Below are 17,242 nucleotides of genomic sequence, written 5' to 3' on the forward strand. Positions count from 1 at the left end.
GAATCCCAAGGTGCTTAGGACTTTAAAGGTAGGCCCCACAAAAGATAGGAAAATTCCAGGGGCCAGAAGTATGATTTATTGCAAGCGTGACATGTTTTACAACTTATTAAGAAAGCAATGTTAAAAAATGCTTCTGAAAACAAAATACTGAGCAGATACATCAAGTTAGTTTTTATTGTAGATGAATGAAATCAACTCACTCAGATAAGAAGTCTGCATGATAGTAGTAATCAGAGAGTTTATCCAAGAAAGATCGAGTTTCCAAAATAAACGTGGGCAGCACCACCTTGGAGAGGTCCATTCCTGGGCGTACTTGTTTTAGTAATGTCCATATCAAGCTTTTGTTCTCTTCTGATACTGTTTCTGTTTGGGAAGCTTCTCCTGCCTTCAACAACAACAAAGGAGAATAGAACATAAACATGATACTACTTGAAAGAGCACATTTGCAGAAGGTATTTGGTTTCAGTCACTGTGGTTCAAAACTGCCAATGCCTTCTCTATGACGTGGGGTGAATTCATATTTATTTTGCATTGGTCAGAGCCCATGTTTGTCAGTAAACTTGCTTTACCCACCCTTCAAAAATACATAGTGCTCCAAAGAACAACTTAAGAGAAAGCACTCCAATTGCCTCAACTCTGGGCAATTTATCCCTAAGCAGTTTTGGTTTTTTTGTTTTTGTTTTTTAAATTAAAACCCGGAACCTGCAGCCATGAATGAGCAAGTGCCAAAATATAACATGTGAAGCAATTCACATGCTGCACTTAGGAAACGTGAACTATTTTTTAAAAAACACCAAACAGCTATTTATCAAACCAAGGCTAGATAACCTGCAACACATTACAACTTCTAACTCAACCATGAGATTCAAAATTTCTGTTTCACCTTGATTAATGCCCTTCGGCATGTCTTCGCTGCTCTTATCAGTTGTCAATCTAGAATAATCTCTGTTTACCTTTGGGTCGGTTCAGGTGACTGGCTGGCTCTTAGCGTTTCGATTTGTCAAGTTATTTCTAAATCTGCATCAACTTTAGCCAGCCATAGTCCCTTGGCCAAATCCTACCAGTTTCTTTTGCTTTTTATGGTGGCCTCTTATGCTTAGATATGCTTTAAAAATTAACCTACCAAAGTAATTAATCTACCAGTGGTCTGAAAACTGACCTACAGCTAGAGGGACATAAGACAAGAAAGTGTGTGATAAAAAGGCAAAGGAAACCATTTTGCAATTCAAATATTGCCAAAATGACTGCCTTTCCAAGATACAATTTTAGTTTCAAAATATTAAAACCAAAGCATTACTACTGCATAAAAACACTTTTTTTTTTAACCTCTCCAAGCTCTTCATGAACTTCTTCCAAATACGTTGTTTCCTTGATATGATCAGGTTCAGGGTCAATGTATGAGTCATCCTGCCGCTCAGATGTGTCAGTGTCACTTTCTCCCAAGCCATCATTATCCGATTCATCACGATCATGATCATTTTCCCTATCTGATTTATCAGAATACAGATCTGGATCTTTGAAGTGATGCCTTTCTATTTCACTATCATTTAGCCTTAAAAAAGAAGAGATAGGTTTCAATCCTGGGGCTTTCCTTTATACAATTTAGCAACTCAACTCAACTTATGGCTTTTGAGTGGTCAGTTCAGTAAACATTAGGCACGATAAAGTCAAATTTAAGCACTTTTCAGTCTCAATGGAAAAATTAAAAGCACATTTAAATGAGTGGGACACAGGAACACTTAAATTTGACTGGGATCTATCCCAAGTTTTAATTTATGCAACATCAATTTTCATATGGTTTTACCTCTGTTTATACTATAGCATCATTACTTTATCACTAACCAAGTAACTATGCATATAAAAAGAACTGCAATTACTACAGCTTAGACTGCAATTGTATGTTTTTGCTTAGGCTTTATAGCAGACCTTACCCCATAGACTCAGAGAAACAATCCATACTTTCCATTTTAGCTGTTTAAAATACATTTACATTTATACTCATACATAGGTAGTGATCAAATTAAGAATGTACTAAGCTTGCCAATTAAAATTGTAGATAACATTTTAGTATTAAAATATATAGCATTTCTTGCAAAATACATCAATATGAGTTAATACAGAAATGTTTGTACAGCTACAACACTGTAATTAATCATTGCAATAATTTATCTTTGAATTGAGTGCTACAGTCACAGTGTGGGGTCTTTTAGTAGTTCAAGCCACTGGTAAGTACCAGCATTGTGACTCACAGCTAACTCAACCAATCACCACTCTGTAGTTTGTTGCCCCTGTAGCTGTATTGAGTGACTTGAAACATAACAAGTGAGCTGAAGAAGAGTAGTAGGGGTGTGGCAATAGTTTCTATTTGTAGCTGTTTCATAACTTCTGGCAAAACAATAGCAAACCAGTTCCATATCATAATGACTGTTTACTACAGGTGCAAACCCTATTCCAGAACTGGTGGTACTCAGCTATTTAAATGTGTTTGGGAGGGAGAAGATTACAAGCAGCTCCCCATTTATGCACGTTCAATATGTGTCCAACTGTGTATATGGAAGTGTATATGGAACTGTGTATATGGAAGTGACCAGGAAATGTCATAAAGACATCACTGAAATGTCACTAAAAAAGCAGGGCAGGGGGCAGAACGGGGTGTTTGCAGGCTTTCCCAATGGCTTTCAAATATACACGATTTCATCAACGTGTGTGATGCCTCGGAACGTAACCCCCGTGTAAACTGGGGGCTACCTGTATAGCCTCAAGGTATGGTGGAAATGGCCAGGAAATTCTATTTCCCAGGTCCCCCTACAAGTCAGCTCTATAATATTGATAATTGGGGGGTTTTGGGTTGTTTTTTTAAGGAAATCATTATTGTGTTAGCAGGGAACAGTAAAAAAAGAATTGTAACATTGGTGAAAGGTGAAGGGCCGGAGGCAGCTTTTAAGTCATTCATTTGGCCATTTACCTTGTCTACATGGACCCTCTAGCAGTGTTAGAAACTGAGATATGGAAGCACCTTAAACCTAGCTTACGGGCACGACAACGGAATGTCTAGTCACATTTTTTAAAAAATAAAAATACAAAGCTGAAAATGTATGAACTGCAGTTAAAATATTGTGTTCATTTTTCACATGGTCTTGTCCTTCCCCTGCCCCTAATATTCTGAAGACGGTCTCTTCTCCAGTCTTCAGAGGGTAGCTGGAAGTGGGGAGGCAGAAAAAGGTCCTCCTTTCTTTTCACTCTGCAGTGTTAATCCAAAATCTTAGGCGCAGTACTGCACGCAGAGCTCAGAAACTGCTTGAGCATTAATGAACTTCCCCGTCAAAAAATGTGCCCAGAACAATGGGAGTTTCGAACACTGCCCTCGAGGATAGGTCTTCACCAGCCTATGAGAAGACTATGAGGCGGGTGGTGTAAAAGAAAAAGGGAAGGATGAAAACGTCTCTTCCCTCCATCTTATGTCCTTCCACAACCATAAACTAGCACATATATGAACACAATTGCATCCTTAAGCATATCTGTACTCAACAAGTTAACATGTGAATATATAAAGAAACTAAAAAGTTACTTTTAGATACTATTATTTTCATACCATGTGCCTCCTGTGTGCTTATTTAAAAATTCTAGTGATATTTTCAGTAAGTATAGCAAGCAGCAGTTTTGCCAAGAGTGAAAAAAGTAACCAATAAAAGAAAACATTGGAAAACTATTTAAACAACAGTAAGAATTTAACCTTGACCCACCCACCACCACAATAAAGGTTGTAAATCTGAACTTACGGGAAGCTTTCACTACTATGCACGTTGTTTGCACGTAGCAGACCATAGAAAGACACGTGTGCACCATCTGTTAAGGTCACTTCATGCTCTTTACCTTCTCTAATCATTGTGCGCTTGAGCAAACCTGAACACTTCAAAGCCAGCTCCAATGCATCCATCCAACACCTACCTAAAAATAAATATTTTTTGTTAGGATAATACCCCATGTTACTGAGTTCAGCATTTGAATAGTATGCTAGATCTGCATTTCATATGAATGTACCTTTAAAGCACAGAACTAGGATTTTGTATCTGACCTCTTAAGACCAGAAATGATTATCTGTGCTCTTTCAACACATCCTACAGCCAGATTCCAACTATATTTTTTGTTAAGTCTCATTTACTTCAGTAGGACATGTTTTTATTCACGTATGCTTGGGATTGCAACACTAGTAGCTTCTGATATACTGGGCAGGGGGAAAGGCACTGAACTTCGGTCTGTATCCAAAAAAGTCTTCCCCTGTTAGCACAAGGAGTTCCTCTCCCGCTTCTCTTTCTGCACATCCCTTCTCCCATCTGTTGTCAAGGTTCCCCTCACTCCAAAAAAAACCCTATGGAGCAGAGGCGGGGAAGAGAAAGTCTCACTGCACAGGTGGGAGTCTGAATATATAGCCACAGAATCAATGAGTCATGTACATTCGACCAGCTGTGCCTTATAAGTCTTATAAGGTTGAAGTCTTCTGCAGGGAAGCTGTACCTATACTGCACTGGTTGCAAGCTCTGGTTTTCGTATTTTTTAATCCACATTTATCCTACTGTGAATATTTTGAGAAAAAGAAATCTGGGGTAAAAAAACATCTGAGCTACACATGGTGTTGCTGGTAAAAGAATATTTCCTGAAACTGTTTAATCACATTAGGATTTACTATGCTGCCCTTCACAGAAAATGTTATTTACAGAATGTGCTTTTATTTACCATCTGATTCTGAAGCTGCTCGGATGATCAAGTAGCTGCTGGGTAGTGGTTGTGTTATGGATCCAACAGCTTCACCTTTAGGACCCTTAAAATACAAACAATATAGATGCAAGAGTTTTAGAATAATTTGAAGGCATAATTTTAATGAAATATCCAGGATTCTCTGTCAATCAGCAATTGCTATTGCAAATAACTCTATGTGACCAATGGTCATACTTCACTGGAATCTGCTTTTCAGATTAATTATAAAAAAATCCCCTATTTTGGATCCCCCTCCTCTTAAAAGATCTTTAGAACTAAAATTTCCAGGTGCTTCTCCCACTCACTCCTGTATTATTATTATTATTTTAAGAAAAAAACATCGTAGAGGCCAAAATATTGGTGGCATTAAAAATTTGATTACTCATTCATGTTGGGGTGGGAAGCAAGAAGGAAATGACAGCAAGAATACATTTAAGTAGAACATGCAGCTGGCGAAGAAGAAAGGCACAGCCAACACCATCTGTACGCTTCCTTTCTTCAATCACTGTTGAGAAATTGGAAGGTAGCTCAGCTACAAGAAAAACGTCACACATTTCAGTCGAGAGAGTTGGAATGATCCTGATTTGAAGCTCATGGACTCCCAAATGTGTGTAGATAAACAGGAGGGGGTGGACAGAGGACACTACAACTTAGTACACAAGAAGAGTCTGCTGGATAAGGTCATTGGCTGTCTAATCCAGTATCCTATTCTCAAAGTGGTAATCCAGCTGCCTGTGGGGAGCACACAAGCAGGACCTGAGCACAAGAGCACGCTGCCCCACCTGCGACTCCCAACAACTACTGCGTCTGGCAGTGGAGGTGGAACACAGCCATCATGGCCAGTAGCTGTTGACAGCCTTCTCCTCAATTTATTTAATTTTCATTAAAAACCATCTAAATTGATGACCATCACTTCCTCCTGTAGAAGCGAGTTCCATAGTTAACGATACGCTGTGTGAAGAAGTCAACCTTTCCTCATAAGGAAGGTGCCCCCATACAACCGCCCAAACATTTTGGTTGGGTTTGCTGGCTAGCATCCAGAATATTCAGTAGCAGAGCCAAAAGGCATAGAAGTTATACTGCCTCGTGCATCAAGAGATCCAAACCTCACAAGTGTAATTATGGCTTCTCACAAGAGATCCATCCACAAATGGACTGCGCCCTTTTTGCCTGTCTTGGGGATGGAGGTACATGTAATTCAGGTGATGCCTTTGTTCCTAACACCCAGGGCTAATTTATGCTGCTAACCCATTTTTAAGTGGACTCTAGGTGGGGTATGGAGGCACTTTGTCCTCTCCAGGTACAATCTTCTATCCTCCTGTTGGATCCACCCTCTCTTGGTAATCCCAGTAAGTTTACAATGTAATATTAAGCAAAACAATACAAATATACATAAGACCAATAAAAAGTAACAAACATAATTCTCACAATACACACGCTAAAATAGGAACTTAAAACAGCAAAGTAAAAATGTGGCAATTTTTGATGTTTTGAAAGAGAATCTTCCCAATACGATGTTAAAGCACAAATCATTAAAAGGCCCGAGAGAATGAAAATATATTATCCTAAGGCCTACAAGATAATAAAATAGGTACCATCAGGGATTCAGGAGCTGTTACACAGCATTACTGTGCACATTTTATATGGGCAAAGATTATGATTAGTGGCTGCTTTCATAATAAAGACCACACAGGATTATGCAGAGGGCCAATACTTCTCCAATGCAACCACACAGCTCAGGGCTTTGGGATGTCAGAAAATCAAGCAAATTTAGCAAAGGGATAGTTGAGCTGACAACTGAAAGCACACTGAGCGCATTAATATTTAACAGTGCAGATAGGTTTAATGTGTCATTGGTGTAATGTTCTATTCAACGCCACCTGCATTAAGAATACATATTCACTTACCTTAACAGCCCAGATGGATTGCTCCAAAGGATGGAAAAGTTTGAAACAAAATCCATCCTTTTTTGAAGGCCGCTCAATGAGTTCACAAGCGTTCAGAAGTACTGTTCCCACCCACTGGCCGTTTTTAGGAGTTTTGTAAATAAGCAGTACTCCAGGTTTCAACACACACCAAAGTTTGGTCCAGCTTTTCAGTGTACCTCGAATCTTAACAGAAGAAAGAGACTTTTAATTTTAAGTACATTTTAAGTACATTTCAGTCCCAATCCCTCCTAGCCAAGCAGTAAGACCCTTCTTACAATATATACAACCAGTTCAGAATTGCAAAAATGAAGAAGAGCTATTCAAATCTCACACAAATACTTATAGGCACAACACATCTTAATGTTTGTATACTGTTAATTGAGCGTAACTAGTAAATCAAATTACCAAAGGATATCAACTGCACCATGCAGATAGTATTCCTTTAAAATGAAAACTAATTTACTCTGTCAGAAGTTATTTTAAATATGTAAATAAATACAGAAACTTAGGATGATTCCCATGCCTGCAGAATATGTCTCAACTGACACCAATAGAGCCTCCTGGTTAGGGAATGTACTTGAAATATGAAATGCAAGTTCAAATCCCTAATCAGAAACGAAGATCACTTTGTAGCCTTGAACAAATCACACTCTCTCAACCTAATTTAACTTTCATGGGTTTGTGAGGATAAAACATTGCCTTTGAGAAGATCAGGATACAAATGTAATCCATCAATGAAAAAAAGTTGTATGTTAACAGCCCTTACACTTTAGCCAATACAGGAAAACAAGGTACAAACAACAAGAGTTCAGGTGGAATATTTTATTGATCAGCAGAAGTAATTTAATTCTCCTGTGACGTGCAAGAAACACACTGACATTAAGCAGCTTAGATTATTTGATACCCATGCTACTTTTACATCCTCTTCCTGGAGCTATTCATATCATCACTGAAATTCACACATTTGAAACTCCCAGAGCTTCATGCTATCATGTATGAAATGTGGCTTGGTGAGTCTGCAAGAAGGAATCTGTTTTAAAGTAACAGTTTCCTGTTTCCAGAGGAATCACTCATAATTCACATTGTATTTAATATAAAGTGATCACCAATTCAATTAGTCACTGCAGACAGATGTAGCCATGGCAACCACTGTAAAGCAGTGGCAAGGTGTCCCTGTTGGTTCCCTATGCATCAAGTACTGAGCCTCTGGGATATAATTAATGGAGTTTTTCCTAGTGGTAAACATCAATCAGCAACCAACTAGGATCTGAATTCTTTTACATTCTAACAAATAAACAACAGCTACAACTTTCACTCAATGTTACACATAATTCCTGACCTTCAGCCAGTCAGCCATAACAATGACTGATGGGTCTGTGATTGTGCTAAGTAGTTCTTTTGTGGCTCTTTTCTTCTCTTCCCTGTAATTTTTCTTTTGAACCTGTAGAATAATGAACGAACAATAAATTCAGAGGGTAAGAAATTTAAGAAAATGGAAGTCGTGGAGCTATAAATGCAAAGGTCAAAACAAACTGCAACATACTTAGTTCAATCCATAGTAGTATGAAGAAAACAAAACAGTTTTAGGACAGCTGCTTATCTATCAGAAGAAGTGGCATTACATAATACTGCCTTCAAACCAATAGGAGTAACTATCGATCAGGGCATGACTTGGAGCGCAAATACCACTGCTCTGGTGAAGAAGGCCCAGCAGAGAATTTATTTCCTCAGACTTTTGAAGAAGAACAATCTGAGTGAGAGACTGCTGGTGTCCTTCTACCGAGGCTCCATAGAGAGCATTCTTACATACTGTATTTGTGCTTGGTTCTCCAGTTGTACAGCTAGGGAGAGGAAGGTGCTCCAGAAGGTCATAACCACAGCCCAAAGGATTATTGGTCATCCTCTCCCATCTTTGGAAGAACTGTACGGTTCCCGTTGTCTTAGGAAAGCAAACAACATCCTGCAGGATTCATCTCACCCGGGACACAGTCTGTTTGCACTACTGCCTTCTGGCAGGAGATATAGAAACATCAAGTCAAGGACAAATAGACTGAAAAACAGTTTCTATCCAAGAGCTGTGGCCTTTTTGAATGCTGTAACTCGATAGTGTGACCTGGGAGTTTGATGGGTGTTGGTGTGGGTGTGGCTGGAATGTGGTTTGTTTGGTTGTTGTTGTTGTTTTGCTTTTGTTGTTTTTAAGGGATGGCATCCAATTTCGTTGCACTTGTGCAATGTTGCACTTGTGTAATGACAATAAAGAATCTATTCTATTCTATTCTATTCTATTCATATAAAACAGGAATGGGGAACCTGAGACCCTTCAGATATTAACTCTACAGGCCCCATTAGCCCCAGCCAGCATGGCCAATGGTCAGGGATGGGAGTTCAGCAACATCTGGAGACCTGAAGTAGGGGTGGGTTATGATATATTGATATTTTGTCTCTTACTGCTATGAACTCCGGACCGCAATAAATGTTTCACATTTTTTTTACCCTGTAATATATTGAGAATGCACTGCCCAGCTTGCAGGCAGGAAGCAACACTTTACTGCAAAGTAAAGGCCAGGTTTTTTGCCTGCCCAATCTGCAAGGCATAAGCCCATGCCGCCTCCCAGCTGGCGTTGCAGAGTAAAAGGCTTTACTTTGAAGTAAAAGCTGCTTTCTGCCTGCCCAATCTGTAAGGCGTAAGACAGACCCAGCATAGCAATAAGCTTCCCTGCCAAGGGAGGGAGATTCTGATCAGCAAATATCCATGAGGCTTTGCTCTTGCTTTTGTTATGCAGGTTGGTTTAAGGCACACACCTCACCTCTTGCTAGGCAAAATAGAGACCTAGCTTCCTGGCTGATCTGATAAGCAAACAATGTTTCTTTCCCCCTCATAAGATCCACATGGCTTTAAGGCACACACCAGGCCGCTTGCTAGGCAGAATAGACACCCAGCATGATGTTGTTGTTTAGTCGGTCAGTCGTGTCCGACTCTTCGTGACCCCATGGACCAGAGCACGCCAGGCACTCCTGTCTTCCACTGCCACCCGCACTTTGGCCAGATTCATGTTTGTAGCTTCGAGAACACTGTCTAACCATCTCGTCCTCTGTCGTCCCCTTCTCCTTGTGCCCTCCATCTTTCTCAACATCAGGGTCTTTTCCAGGGAGTCTTCTCTTCTCATGAGGTGGCCAAAGTATTGGAGCCTCAGCTTCACGATCTGTCCTTCCAGTGAGCAGTCAGGGCTGATTTCCTTAAGAATGGATGCGTTTGATCTTCTTGCAGTCCATGGGACTCTCAAGAGTCTCCTCCAGCACCATAATTCAAAAGCGTCAATTCTTCGGCGATCAGCCTTCTTTATGGTCCAGCTCTCACATATTATCAGGCTAAGCACAATACCAGGGTCTCTACTCTGCCTAGCAAGAGCCTTGTGGATCTTACTTGCTTGCTTATAGGAATCCTCAGTCCTCAGCAGTGCTGTGGACAGAGAATCAGCAAACAAAGTTTCTTCTTCCTGATACGATCAGTTTGGCTTGGCTCCTGCTTCTGTACAGGCAAGGAAGCAACAATTTACTTTTGGAGTAAAGGCTTTATGCATTTGGAAACTAAGGTGCGGACGATGCTGATGACTGGGCTGCTGCTGCCAGTTAAAATTTTAATTGCTGGTTTTAGATAAATAGTGATGCATTTTAAGTATTGTTTTTTTAAGCAGTTTGTTTTTATTATTCTTTATTCTATGACTGGTGTTTTTAAATGTTCTAAGCCGCCTTGAATTTCAACTTGGCAAGATATAAATATGTTATATAATAAATAAATAAAATAATATGAGAGGCAGTGGGGTGGAAGATCCCATGGAACGCTTTTCACTCAGCAAAGCAGTAATGGGCTGGTAACACATTTAATATTTCCAGCAGAAACAAGTCATGCCACATTCAAAGTGGTGGACAGCTTCTGTGCATCCCTAGCAGCAACAACCAGCACACCATATATACTTTATCTGTAGCCTAGTTTTTACAAAGGTGGTGAAGTCATGTCTGGGCTACACCATTTTAGACCACAGGTGGGAGTTAATAAGGTTGAATAATACCTGCATGAAAGTGAGCCCATAAACAGGCTTACAAACTCAATGAGAACCAGATCTGCAGAGGGCAAAAAGTAATTAAGCTTCTTTTGCGTCCTCTCCCACACTCTCGAACTAGAGGGCTATGTTCGGGCTAGAAAAACACAGTGAATTCTGGAGAAAATTATGACATTGATTGAAGTAACAGCAGCACATCTTGGAATGTTCTAGCATTTCTTTAAAGTTATTGTGCATCTCACATTTATCTTCTGAGGCCACTGAGAGGTGTCGTATTCTATAGCCAAAAGGCTGGAGATGGTAGATTTTCTATTCTGGAAAGCAACTCACCTTAAGAGACTCCTTCTTTGTGAGCTTGGTAGTAGAGGAGCTGGGGGAGGAGGCAGTGATGTCCTTCTCAGAGCCATTATAAAGCTTAGATTCTGACTGAAAATATACATAACACAAGGAAATAATTAATGAAGGATTAGAGCAGTTGCTGTTCAGTCAAACTTCAAGTGAAACATAGAAGCTACAAGTTTTTCAGATTGCTGCTTGCTCCCTTTATGTCGCTTCATTTAATCAAGGCATAGAAAGAGCTTGTAAATGAATCCTTCGTGTGGTACTTCAAAACGTTGGCTTCTTCTGTCATATCATTTAACAATAACCCAGTTTGAAGAAAGGAGTCAAAAACTTGACATTGTCCACTGAGCTTTACACAAACACAAATAGTTTTACTTGTCCAGTGGAACCTACGCACTTACTTACCCCCTGGCTCCTCAAGGAAAACATGGAACTTCTCCAGACTAAGATCTGCTCCCTGAATCTGTTATATCGGTGTTATTCAAACACATTATTACAGCCTGCTTTCCCCAAAACACCCTAATTCTAGAGATCCATAACTTCACCTCACTTAAGTGCCTTTACCACTGAAAATATTTCTTTATTAAACATGCTGCTGTGGCATCACATGGCTTTTATTTATCCTGCCTTGAAAGTTCTAAAAATGGTTTCTCTGCATGTGCCACCCAATAGCTTGGGGGGGGGGGGACTGGTTGAGAATGACAGATGAACCCTGCAGAGTTGCAGAGCTATTCTAGCAGTCTATCATCACTCAACATTGGTTGATAATGTAACCAAGTTAACTCATTAGGAACGTCTCAGCATCTTGTACTGACTAAAAATAAACTTTGGATGAGTTACAAGGCATTTGTTACCCTGTATAGCAAAACACGTTTTATTGACACAAATTGTTTAATACTGAGATGCCCAGGAACCAGCCAAATCTGCTGGCTAAAATTAAGGCTATCCCCCCCCCCTCCCGCCGCCCAAAAAAACCTATTTTACTAAGTTTTCAGAGACAGACAGAGGAAGGGAGGGAGGGAGGGAGGGAGGGAGGGAGGGAAAGAGAGGATGGGAGCCAAAAACCAAGCCTGAACACTGAGAAGGGTTCTATGGCTTGGTAGTTTGTATCTTGTTCAAGTGTGAGTTGCACTCACCATAAAACATATAGCATGTAGTACAGTAGAACCTGCAACTTACCTGGGGACTATGTTCTGGGGATTGCGCCTAAAACCAAAATCATGTATAGTCAAAATTCATTGGATTCAACGGCAGAGAGGATTGCCAAAGTCATTTTCCCCAGAACCCCACCCCCTTTCTATTTTTTAATTGACATGCATGTAAAGCTGAATGTACACAAGTGAAATGCACATAAGTTGCAGGTTTACTTGTGGATTCTACCTTGTCACTGGAGGCAAGAACAACTGGCTTTAAAAACAAATATTAGTGCTTGCTTTTGTGCTATAAACAAAGATTACACATAAACATAATTCACCTTACTATTTAAAATAAGCCACAAATGAGATAGGTAGGGGAAAAGATTAAATTAATTGCAACTACATATCCAAGCTCACTTAGATGCATCTAACTATGCTCTCTGAAGGTTAAGGTGCTCACCTTGCTTTTTGACATTGATTGTGTAGAATCATCTTTACTTTGTGAGGCATCATCCTTCCCTCTGTCAAAACCTTGAAGAGAAATTGAAATGGTTTCAAAAAATCAGTGTATCCCACATGCCATTAAGGTTGAAATCCTAAATAAGACAAAGCTATTAAAACTCTGACCAAATATACTTAGGGACATGGTGTATATGTCACCATTTGTTCACCAAATGTTTTTGTAATTCCTTTACAACTAGGATTTTTTTTGTTTAATATTAAAGCCATGTTGTGTGAGGGTCCAAAAGTGGTTATGTTCCCAACCTACAAAGTTGGTAGTTATCAACCCTGTCCCAATTTAATACATTTGTATTTTACCTTCCAGGCATTCAGAGGTACCTCAATTACTCAGTTATATGAAAATATCCAACTACAGTACTAGTAGCACGTAGCACAACATAGATAAGCACAGAGAGTTTCAGTCCACAGGAGAACTGGCTTGCCAGCCCAGCCCCAGGTTACAGCAGTTCCAACAATGCAAAGCCTTATCATCAGGCATCAGAAAAATAAGATGGAAGTGGAATCTAATAATAAATTCATGATCGAGAAAGTCGCTAGGATTAGGCATTATCATATTCACACCATACCACCACACACATCCAGGGATGTGAACTAATCAATGGAGCATAAAACAGAATGAAGCAGAGCTTGTGCAAAGCCAAGTAAGGAGAGTAGTGCTAACAAGCCGTTTCTACTCCTTGTGTTAATAAAGGCAGATCGGAGTAACCACAAAGCAGCAAGTGAATTCACTTATCTTAATCAGAAATTCCTCAGGAAAGTATTAGCTGCAAATGTTATCTTCCTGGTAAACTTACCAGGAGCCTGGGAAATTCCCTAGAACAATTTGGGATTAACTGAGATTTGGCAGCAACTTCTACATGCACAGCCTTTCTTTGGACATTTGTAGGGCCAAGGGGCAAGGGCCAGTGCGCAACATCTTACTGCTCCAAGCATTCATGTACCTTGTGATAGGTCTAGAGAATGGGGCTCATGACACCACAATTAATGTCTAGGGTGCTCTACTCTTCATACAAAGTCAGTGAGCAAGTTACACGCACATAAACTGGTTTTAAAAAAGAAAGAAGGAATGTGAATCAAATGCCAACTACTGACATATTTAACAGCATGAAATTCATAATAACAGATATTGTGTTTCCCTCGCCCAGATAATTCATGTAAAAGACTATAATTAAGGTAAGGTTGCAGTACCTAAGTTACACTGCCTTGCATTTGAGATCTAGCACACATACATCTCACTTTGTCATCTGTGAGTATTAAACCACTCTAAATGCCAAACTGGACTTTTAGTAAGATATGGCAAAAACTCAGTAAAAATAACAACATACTTCCTTACAAGAGTTGTTATGCAACTTACTGGCTTGGTTCAGATATCCTGAAAACCAAACTATGAAAAGGAAACATGCAATGTTGTGGTTACATTCAGAACTCTGCAATAAGTGACTGAAGCTGCAGTTATACAAGTACAGCAAATCTGCTTGTCCTTTGTTTTGTTGTATAAACGTTTATTACTTACACACAAAAACATGAAAAGAGGGAGCATTATTTTTAGTTTCCAGGGGATTCACATCATGTTTGTGTTGCAACTACTAACCACAAAAGAAGAGGTAGACAGCTAATAGGTACATTAAAATGAAATTAGCTTGAAGGTTGCCACTGTCTTAAATAAATCAATTTTTACAGTAGTACTAACTCACACATTTACAGTAACCTTGCAATTGTGCATTTTCAAGACTGATCAAGTCCATTAGAACCAATGCAAACTAGATATACAACATTATGAGTATTTCCAAGTTATTATTTACATTATTAAGGAATGTAAGGATTAAAGGACACAACACTGATTAACATGGCCTCAAATTTTATATTTTAAGATTGCTTCTAACAGTCAAAAGTCCTGCTATGTTGTCTACTCCAGATTTCAAAAGGACCTGCACCTAATTAGAAGCCATGTTCCGTTTACTTGAAAATCATTTGGTTGTAGATTCCAGTATGTTGAAAATTCTCTTAAATTGCAGGTAAGAAAGACACCACCCATATTCAGTCAAGTATCATTCTCATTATATAATATCATCATCATCATGTACAATCACACGCAATCTACAATGAAGCACTCCGTTCTTAATGCTGAACTTAAAGAAAGCGCTGCCCGAGAACACATGCCAACCATGAATCATTATTTCCAAATCTCATTTTATTTTATTCAACGTGAATCCAGGTGCTTTTTCAACTTTAGAAAATTGCTTTTTTTTAAAAAAGTAGTTTTTGTAGAAGCTTTTACAAGAAATATTTTCATGAGAACATTAAAAAGTGAGACAAAACAAACCTCGGAAGACTGGTGAAAGTGCATTGTATCCTCCGAATGAAGCATTCCGGACAAGTTTCCGACCATCAGCCCGTGGAGGCAGCGAAACTCCAGCACATGAAGAAAACCTACGACGCTGTGGACCTTCTGCCTTCATGAGTTAGATGCTCTGTATAATGATTATTTTCATTCAGAAGGATGATGGGAATAAGAACGTTGTAGAAAGTCTTTTCCCTTTACATTCAGATTAGCAGCATGCAAGACCCACAAAGATCAAGTGCCATGTGCACACTTTGAACAAGGAGAGATGCCAGAGGCTGTTGAACTTTGTAACCAAGCTAAGAGATGTTTATGAATTCAATCCAAGCTGCTACCATTCCTCCATCAATAACATGTCATATTTCAGCCAGCATGCCCCGAGACAAGCTGTTACTCTTCATTGTTTTGCAGGCACCAGACAACTGTCATGACAAAGTACATCAGAATGGAGGAGTTATTAAAGAAATTCCTTTGCTGCCTAATCATTCAAGTTCTATTTTATTGCACACAGAACAATTATGAATATACTTCTAAAATTCACTCAAGAAAATTAAGAGTACTACTGAGACTCAGAGAAGGAATTTCCATTAAATGGAAACCCATTTATTTTCAGTACTTTTTATTGTGGATTAAATAGCATTAGCCAGCAAGAACTCACATAAATGGCTCTGAAAGAAAAAGCACTGCTTCTGAATGCAGTATTAAGGTACATTTTAGAAGGCAGGCACTAACTCATATCATTTAAGCAATACCACCAAATAGACCCTTGCCAAAATCGTTTCTGATACAGGAGTCAGAACCTCCGTCAGCAATTTCCAGAATTTAGCACAGAGTAACAAGTATCAAAATAGTGTAAAGTGTTTATTGATGACTTTGCTTTTTAACATAATTAACAACTCCAGAGAAAGGGGGTTACTTTTTCATTAAATAGTTTGACATGTTTTCAAAGTGTTTAAATACAAGCTATGGTATTTGCTCAACACTATACAACAACAACACTCAATAAATATATATCTTTAGAAGCCACAGGCTAACTCTTTTAATGGAGACAACTGAAACAGAATTTACGCTTAAAATTTCATTCAAAATTTTGCAAGCATTTGACTGCTTCACTTGCTCATCATGCAAATTAGTTAGGTGGTCAGTTTTGCCTGCTTTCCATTCGAAATGTCTAACTTTATACAACATCTTTTATTAAAAAAAACCCTTTCAAGTCAATTTCCCCTTGCTTTGATGAGTCATTAAAAAACAACAACAGATAGTCTATAGCTGAGATCCAAGGTTGTTTTTTAAGCCATCATTTTGCCTGAATTCACGAAATGAAATATAGCAAGAAATCTAAAAGCTTGTACAGTGTGTGTGGGGGGGGGGGGGGGAATTAAACCAATAAAATACTTTTCTTATATCAGATGATCAAGAAAATTCTTAAGATTTCAAACTATTTAATCTCATTGACTAACAAAACAGAAATGACTTGGATCCAACTATTTGTACCATATAACTGTTTTTTTTTAAAAAAAGCAGTTTAAATCTGGCAACTGTCAGGTTTAAGCTATACAATAAAAATATATTAATTTACTATATTTTTATCCTGCTTTTCAGACAATTACTGTCTCCCAAAATGGCAAAGAGAGAGTATGTGTGTGTGTAAAAGAAGGGCCCACCATCATTCTATTCATATTCTTTTGGATCTCATGCTTTTCATTACTAGATACCAAATGTCCTGGCCCATTAACAGAACACAAACCACTAATACATCCCCTCCCTGACCTGATGGGAATCCTCATCCTCTGAGCTCACACAGAAGGTCACACACACATCCTATTAGACTCCTTTCCCTCCTGCCTGCTTTTCCAGTATAGAAGCAAGACAGCGCCAACATTCCAAAGTAAGATATTCTGCTTTGGATACCCTTCATGCATCTCACTCTCAATTTCTCACGCTGTATGTGAAATCCATATAACCCTACATATGGACACAGCTTAGATCCCCTTAACAGCTAGAAAACTGTTAACTGAAAGCTATGGCAGAGCTTAGTTCTCATAGGTACAATCTGTTATAACCTTTGCACCACAAAGGCTCGCTTTATATTTTGTCACTTTAATAATGGGAAATGTCATGCTATTTAAAAAGAAAAAAAAGTGCACTTTCACTATT

General features: G+C 39.0%; 1 protein-coding gene across 26 annotated transcripts in view; it reads right to left on the minus strand.

The window, feature by feature from the left end:
• The window catches only part of OSBPL8 (oxysterol binding protein like 8), a 67,240-nt gene that overhangs the window by 14,377 nt on the left and 35,621 nt on the right, over nt 1-17,242 (minus strand). For 6 of the 26 annotated variants that reach the window (XM_083400625.1, XM_083400623.1, XM_083400632.1 and 3 more), the window contains 9 exons: nt 15,068-15,215; nt 12,683-12,753; nt 11,075-11,170; nt 8,023-8,124; nt 6,663-6,866; nt 4,735-4,819; nt 3,780-3,948; nt 1,327-1,552; nt 201-385 (listed from right to left, as the gene is read on the minus strand). In XM_083400625.1, the coding sequence (XP_083256751.1) occupies nt 201-385; nt 1,327-1,552; nt 3,780-3,948; nt 4,735-4,819; nt 6,663-6,866; nt 8,023-8,124; nt 11,075-11,170; nt 12,683-12,753; nt 15,068-15,203 (1,274 nt within the window). In that variant the 5' untranslated portion in view covers nt 15,204-15,215. Of the gene's footprint in view, nt 1-200; nt 386-1,326; nt 1,553-3,779; nt 3,949-4,734; nt 4,820-6,662; nt 6,867-8,022; nt 8,125-11,074; nt 11,171-12,265; nt 12,293-12,682; nt 12,754-15,067; nt 15,508-16,855; nt 16,953-17,242 lie in introns of those variants that run through there. The other 20 variants (XM_083400622.1, XM_083400624.1, XM_083400630.1 and 17 more) reach the window with 7 other exon arrangements.

This window comes from Podarcis tiliguerta (genome assembly GCF_965153285.1).
Source record: "Podarcis tiliguerta genome assembly, chromosome: 10".
Taxonomy (NCBI): domain Eukaryota; kingdom Metazoa; phylum Chordata; class Lepidosauria; order Squamata; family Lacertidae; genus Podarcis; species Podarcis tiliguerta.